This window comes from Lygodium microphyllum, chromosome 11 (genome assembly GCF_053477565.2).
Source record: "Lygodium microphyllum isolate KBCC chromosome 11, Lygodium_microphyllum_v1.1.10, whole genome shotgun sequence".
Taxonomy (NCBI): Eukaryota; Viridiplantae; Streptophyta; class Polypodiopsida; order Schizaeales; family Lygodiaceae; genus Lygodium; species Lygodium microphyllum.
This window is the reverse complement of record NC_141145.1, coordinates 66136026-66143710: the sequence shown is the minus strand read 5'-3', so window position 1 is coordinate 66143710 and position 7685 is coordinate 66136026. Positions and strand designations below refer to the sequence as shown.

Here is a 7685-nt window from a genome sequence, read left to right as displayed (position 1 = left end):
GTTGAGTTGATATCAAGAATCTAGAGTGTTCTTTGATGACAAAGTCCATGATGCAAGCCTTGGGTATTAATCAACACAAAGATAAAAGGTGGAAGGCGCCCTTTGATTATGAGCCCATGATCTAAGGCCCGAGTATTCAATCAATCCATGATCTAAGCCCCTCGTGTTTTCAATCAATTCAAGATCTAAGCCCCCCTGTGTATTCAATCAGTTCAAGATCTAAGCCGCATGTATTGAGACTAAGGCACCCTTTGGGGAAAAGTCCATGATGTAAGCATTGGATATTCAATCAATGGAGAGCCTTTTGAGTATTCACTAGGAGAAGTAAATAGGGGGGGGATATATTCTTTTCTTGTATTGAATTGACACCTTTGCTTTTAAGGATGTGGGATGGGAATCGGGCCCTTTATTCCTTTCTCTTTAAGAGACTCGTTGCAGGTGGGAGTCGCAAGGCAATTGGGCCATAATTCCTTGCGTCCTGATTGAGAGAGAGAGAGAGAGAGGTGGGGGGGCTATGGCGAGCAAGAGGATACAGAAGGAGCTGCAGGAGCTGCAGAGAGACCCGCCGTCGTCCTGCAGCGCGGGGCCGGTGGGGGAGAACCTGTTCTACTGGCAGGCCACCATCATGGGGCCGTCCGACAGCCCCTACGCTGGCGGCCTCTTCTCTGTCATCATCCACTTCCCCCCCGACTATCCCTTCAAGCCTCCCAAGGTCACCTTCAAAACCAAGGTAAAAACCATCCCGCCCCGCCCCTCCTCTCTCTCTCTCTCTCTACGTCCTTTCTGCATGCTATAAGGTGGCCTTTTGTTTTACCTTGAATGAGCAACTCTTAAGGCCGAATGGCTCGAATTTGAAGGCCCTAATACCCTTCATAGAAGGGTTCCACCCTTTGAGGTAAGGATGCTTGAAATGACCTCTTGTCCATCCAAATAAGGATTTACTTAGGGTGAGAATAGCTATCTACCCATGCAATCTCTTTACAAGGAAATGGAGATTTTAATGAAGCCCTTTACATTGAAGACCTATGTTGCCCTTCAAATTGTCGTAGTTATTAAGAGAGTCCCTACATGAACATGATGAAGAACAATGTCACAATTAAATGCTAAGCCCTTGCATGCGCTTTTGAGTGTAGTTGCAATGAGGGGCCCGAGAGTGTCGACTTTTTTTCTGCCTCTTCTAAATGTTTGCAAGGGTAGTTCAGATGAAAAATTATTGTGTGGATTAGGTTGTGTTTACAATTTTTGGAAAGGGAGTGCAAGGAAAATTTTCTTGTGAGGTTCATTCCTTTGGAGATCCATCTACGCTTTGCCTTTCTTGGAAAGAGTAAAGGCCTTTCGAAGCTTGGTGCAACCTCCATACTTGAATGCCAACCTCAGATTTCACTTTAAATGTTGTTTTCCAACTCTATTTTCTTATTTTGCATAGGACACATTATGCAACCTTCCCTAAAGATTGGGATTTTCACAAGTAACTTTTCAAAGTTTTGAGGGTTAACATCTAGAAATTTCAAGTAGATTTTGTCTTGGAGGGTGGTATGTGGTAATCTTGTTTGCCGATATCTCTCTTTTAAACTTTGATATTTAGTTTGTTTTCTTTATTAGTTTATTGTTGAAAGGTAGACTACCTTTTCACTTGATTCTAATGCTCCTCTCATCTTTAATGGTAGCCTAAAATCTCTATATAAGGTGGTTTTCAAGTAGCATTTGCTTGTTTTGAAGGGCTCTCTTGAAGCATTTGTCCATGGAAATTCCAAGTGGGTCTCTTTCTAGTAGCATTTAAGGTTTTTTAAAGGCTACTACTAGGAAATTCACTTGTGAGCATTGCACATGGTGACTCATGAGTAGAATTCAAGTGTTTTGAATTGTGGTACCTAGAAAATATACTTGTCACTAGCTTTTGAAGGTTGATATCTCCTTTGTCGCCTTATGGGAAAGAATTTTAAAAATCCCTTTGAAAGGTGTTGTAAACCTTAGTTAAATCAAATGATGTGAATCTTTAGCTCCAAGTGCACCCTACTCATAGTTGTTTTCACAATGATAAACCTTCGGCATCCATGACTTGTAAGTGTTTTGGAAGGTTTGTTCATTCATACCATGATGTTCATGAAGATAACTAGATATCTTCATTGTTGTCATATAATCATCTTGTACAATATGACATGAAGACCAAGCAAACTTCTACCCTCAAGTTTGGTATCGATATACCATTATCTAAATGCACTGCCCATAAGAACTTACATAAACATATTTATAATAGTGGCTTTATCAACAAATTCTTAGCCTTCTCTCACTCATGGTACATATAGGAAGCATGATTTTTTCTAATAGTGAATTTCTTCCACACACACACACAGTTGTATTGATGTCATTTTAAATGCCTCAAATGTATATAAAATAGAAAGACACATATCAAGATATTAGTTACAACCCACTACAAGGGCCATTGGCACAAAAAGTAGAAATCCACTCTAGGGTATTATTGACAAAAAAAGAAAACCAACCACTAATGAAAAATGCATCATGACCATTAAATAGCTCAATGGTTGGGCTTTATAAACTTCTCTTTTGCCATCTTGATGAATTATGAGTTTGTCCTCCTTCCTTGTCACCTTCACCTCGGTGATGTCACATGGTCATGCTTTGAGTTATGCTAGTGTAAATTCATCTTTGATCCATGTTTTGGTCCCTTGAAACATTTCGATTACTTTCATATTTTGACCTAACCTTGCATGCTTCCAATCTCTAGAGTTGCTCTATTTATTCCTTGTTTCGTGATTTTCCATGCCAACATCTAACCAAATCTTTTTTTCTCAAGGATTGACCTTAGTTTACCTTAGTTTGACCTTAGTTTGTCCATTTTTGAACATCCTTGGTAGTATTTTCATCTAATTCCTCTTGTGTTTCTTCATACCATTTGTTAGGAGAGCCTCTTGAACATATATAAATCCAATCTTCTTTTGCAGTGCAATCAAATTAAATAATTACTCTAAAGATATCGTCAATCATACCTTAATTATTTACCTTCCTTCTTGTTTCAATCTCCTTTTGTACCCCTCTTGTACGTTAGCCCTCATATCCTTAATTTTAACTTTTATGTTCTCATTGGTCATGGCCACCTTCATTGTTGCCAACTTTTCCTCTAGTTTTGGCAAGCACACAAGCACTTTGGAAATTGAGCCTTTCAAAATCATGTTCTCTATTTCCAAGTTGCATACTTGTGGATTATAGTATTCCTTCCATGGCTTGGCTCTCGTTTCAATTTGGGTAATGATGCCAAGGCCACTAAGAAAGTCATTGGCTAAATCACACTGTTAGGGCAAGAGTTTGTGTCTAATTTTCACCCTTAGGTATATTCATGCATCTTATGGGGAGGTTAGCAACTACTTAAGCATGTAGGTGTGAATAAATCCTTTTATACAAGTAGAAAGATGGTAGACTAAGAAAGAGAAAAAACGAGGGGGAGGAATGGACGTTGAGGAAACATGGAAAAAACAAAATTGTGGTGATGTATAATCCTACTTTTACAAACTTGCGAGCTAGCTACAACTTGACATTGATAACTTGCCAAGAAGAAGAAGAAGAAGACTGAGAAGATAGAGATGAACAATTTGAAAAGGTGCTACTATGAATTAGTGAGACTATTAAATTGGTCAAATGAGCTATGGAGAGTGGAAGGGGTTTACAAATTAGATGACACAACATATAGAATTTGAGCAAGGCATAGAGAGTACACAACAAGTAAGAGAAGAATAGTAATTTATTTAGGTAAAAAAAGATTAATACAAAGATATCTCTATCAACTTGTGTTGCTTCCACTATGAAGCTTAAATAGTGATCGAGACATATGATAGGTGAAGTGCTTAAGGCTAGCTAAAAAGAACTTTGACTAGGTGAGAGATAGATGGATGGATGGATGATCTAGGCATATGATAGGTGAAGAGCTTAAGGCTAGATGAAAGAACCTTGATTGGGTAAGAGATATATAGATGATGTCTCTAGAGAGATCTCCCTTGTGTAGCCCTGAAAGGCAGTTAGGTCGACTTATCTGCCTATCGTATTATGAACCTTCACTAGTTGGCTAGGGAATATTTCCTTTACCATTGGGAAAAGGGCAATGCTCCCAAGTCCTCATCAAGGGGGTCACTAGCCTACCTAAGATCTCCCATTTGGGCTACTTTTATGGCCTTGAAACCCCAAAATTGGGGTCCTTGGTAACTCCACATGCGAACGCTCAATGTAGTATGCCCTCGAGTTGCTAGTAGCTTAACTACTTTATCTAACCTAAATCTTATACACAAAAATTTCACCTTTTTGCCATTTGGTCATGTAGACCTCATCTGGCATACAAGTCAAGATCTAACCAATGTTCGGGGTCACACATGGCTTCTCCTCATAATGGAGGCCTTACAACTTTGAGTAGTACCATGGATCATTAATGTCACCTTATGAGGTTGGGGCATTAAGCATATCTAAGAGAGAGAGAGAGAGAGAGAGAGAGAGAGAGAGAGAGAGAGAGAGAGAGAGAGAGAGAGAGAGAGAGAGAGAGAGAGAGAGAGAGAGAGAGAGAGAGAGAGATTTGGACATTTTCCAAGATGTCTTAAAGGCACATATGAGAAACACATCAAGATTTAGTTATAAGCCACGTTGGAATGCCATTGGCACAAATAAAATAAACCCAATTTATTGAAACATTTTGATGGGTGACATGCCAAATTCATTTTTAAGTTTGTTTTGAGTTCTCTTATTTCAACATAATAAATAAAAATTTTACTAGTCTAAAATCAACACTTGATGATTAATTACAAATTGGTATAACTTTAGATGACAAGTTCTAATAGTTTCTTATGATAATGATAAATTTATAACTAGTTTTTGTGTTCAAGTATTAGGTAGAGGGCTATGTAAAAGAAAATGAGTGAAATTTATAAAATAAGACCCTGTGGAATATGGTTAGAGATGGAATTAGTTGTGTAAAGAACACATTATGGCTCATAAACTTTGTAAAATAAAAAAATATCATGAATCATCGAGGAATGACAAGGACAAAAATCCTTTCCTTTTAGGCTATGAGAGATGTGTTCTATGCCAAGTTTAACTCATGGGATTATTTTTTGTCTCATAATATTTTATTGAATACTTTCTCAAGTCACCTGAGGGTTGTATGATGCACTTGAAATTATTGATACTCACTCTTATTAGATGGGAAACATTTTGAAGGTACTAATTTTGTTATTATACTTTTTATATGATATATAGTCATGGCATTTGGTTGTGGATACATTATGTCATAACCTCTCTTTCATGAAGACTTTCTTATGTGCTCAAAACTAAATGTTCATCCAATTAAGTATCATGATGTTTTTTGTGTTTCGTGCACATGATGTGGAACTAGTTGGCTCTTCACAAACAATTGCTTCACCAAAACTTTAAGCATATATTATCACTTAATGTCCTTAGTACATAACTTAATTGGTATTTATATAAAAGGAATTGGTTTTAATCATGTAGAAATTGAGAAAAAGAGGATTCAATGTTTAATTGCACTAAGTATCACTTTGCTGCTTTCTCTTTTTGCATAAGCTTTTGGAACTGTTTACTTATTTTCATTAATGGGATTGATCAATAATCATGTGAAAAGAGTATGGGATATAATTTTCTCAAATTTACAAGATTTGGCTATTTGTGGGATAATGAAAAACTCAATATTGCACTTTGGTTTATGTATTGAGGTTCTTTCTATGTGATAAACATGAAGCTCATCAAATTACACATGCAATATTTGGTTGAGGGATGTGTAGGTTTATCATCCAAATGTGAACTCCAATGGGAGCATATGTTTGGACATTTTAAAGGAGCAATGGAGTCCTGCTCTCACAATATCAAAAGTGCTACTTTCCATATGTTCCCTCCTTACGGATCCTAATCCAGATGATCCTCTCGTTCCTGAAATTGCACATATTTACAAAACCCAAAGGTTACGGTATGATGAGACTGCAAGAGCATGGACTCAAAAGTATGCCATGATATAAAGAACTTTAATATCTTGGACATTTGATTTTGAATATGGAAAGCACTAGTCAAAGAAATAATGGAGAGCTTATTACTTCACTATTATCATCATTGTGTGTCTAAGACAAGGCTTTTCTTTCGTATTCTACTTTCTAACTTTATCTTAAAATGAAAATAAAGATGTGTCAAAATGGATTAAAGCAAATATGAGTGACTTTTTGAATAGCTCTACACTAATAAATGCGAAAAGAGAGATGTTATGAATAGGTCTACTCTAATAAGGAAAGGATCATAGTATGAAAAGCTCTATAGGGGAGAAAGGCTATACCATTGGTCTACTAAGTGACATCAAGACATTATATATTTATTATAGTCTTATAACCACACTTTCAATCCACATAATAGAACATAATTGATTCAATGTCACTTTTATAGGCACATTCATGAGTTGCACAATTTATCTTGAGAATGCTACAAATTTTTGTTCCATTTGTATCCATTTCAATCTTGCTTTAAATGAACTTCAAATGTGCAAGTATCATGTAAGATATCAAAAATTTGTTGTGGAATGAGAAAGTTTCAAGTCTCTCTCTTTCTAAAAGAAATGACACACATGAATACCCACAATGGGGTGCTTTCCATGCAACTCTTAGAAGAGAGAGTTGGCAAGGGCCACTGGAGTTGCTCATATGCTAGGGTAGCTTGTGAGTTAAATGAACAATGGAGCTTTCTCGCACTAGGATATTGGTGACCCTATCAACAAGGACCAACCTAGTGCTCTAATGGGAAAATCATGGGCTTTCATGAACATGTTATGCACACATAGGTGTCCAACTAAGTGATGTATCTAGCAAGACATGATGATTATGCATCCCAACTTCAATTTCTAGGCCATCACTACTCATGTTGATGTCAAGATGTGCAAAATAAAGCTTATGGATTCTTCCTCCCCTTAAAAGATGTAAACTATTAAAGTAATTCTTTCACAAATTATGGTTGATACTACACTTAAAGTATCCATACACATTATTATGTATGCATTGATAGAGACATATGAGAAACACATTTTTATATTCATCAACAAATAGTTTGTAGGGCTTATTATAATATAATAGTTTGCAATTGAGAATTATAGTTGGAATTGAAATCAATGCATAGGATTTATTTTCAACATTTTATATTAGGTACACATTGTTGTCAATGATTACACTAAAGATTTTAGGTTGCACCATCATAAGAAAGCTGCAAGATAATAAATTAATGTAAAGTATCCCTTGCTATATAAGCTTCTGTGTAGTCCATGTGACCTTGAATTCATAAGACAAAATGTACACTACATTATAGAGTAATGGAGGTGCTCTCAAGTCCTCTCTCTATTAGCAAGCCTCATTGTGTAAATCACCATATACTAAATTCAACCGTTAGATCTTAAGACATAGAAGCTTTGCCAACTAGTGTGATTGGACCTCTTTTATGAGATGGGGGAAAGGAATTAAGAAAGAAAGAAAGCTTTATTAATATCCTTTGAGTTACCCTAAAAGGAAGAAAAGTTAAAACAACAAATCAAGATTTTAGCTACAATCCACTCAATGTGCTATTGGGATAAATAAAGGGAAACTCAATTGTAAAAGCTATAATAGTTGCTAAATGCATAATGGCTCTAACTCATCTTATTG

At 36.4% G+C, this 7685-nt stretch overlaps 1 protein-coding gene across 1 annotated transcript; it reads left to right on the top strand.

The window, feature by feature from the left end:
- The first annotated feature begins 441 nt into the window (after nt 1-441).
- On the top strand, nt 442-6120 carry LOC148028902 (ubiquitin-conjugating enzyme E2 5A-like). Its single transcript, XM_087687666.1, has 2 exons — nt 442-730; nt 5799-6120. The coding sequence occupies exons 1-2, from the start codon at nt 515-517 to the stop codon at nt 6027-6029; spliced, it is 447 nt and encodes a 148-aa protein (XP_087543792.1). The 5' UTR covers nt 442-514; the 3' UTR covers nt 6030-6120.
- Nucleotides 6121-7685: the final 1565 nt, after the last annotated feature.

Excerpts from the sequence above, each read along its gene's own strand:
- LOC148028902 (XM_087687666.1), top strand. The coding sequence starts at position 515 with ATGGCGAGCAAGAGGATACAGAAGGAGCTGCAGGAGCTGCAGAGAGAC. Across the intron at positions 731-5,798 it reads AGGTCACCTTCAAAACCAAG|GTTTATCATCCAAATGTGAA; the intron begins GTAAAAACCATC and ends AGGGATGTGTAG.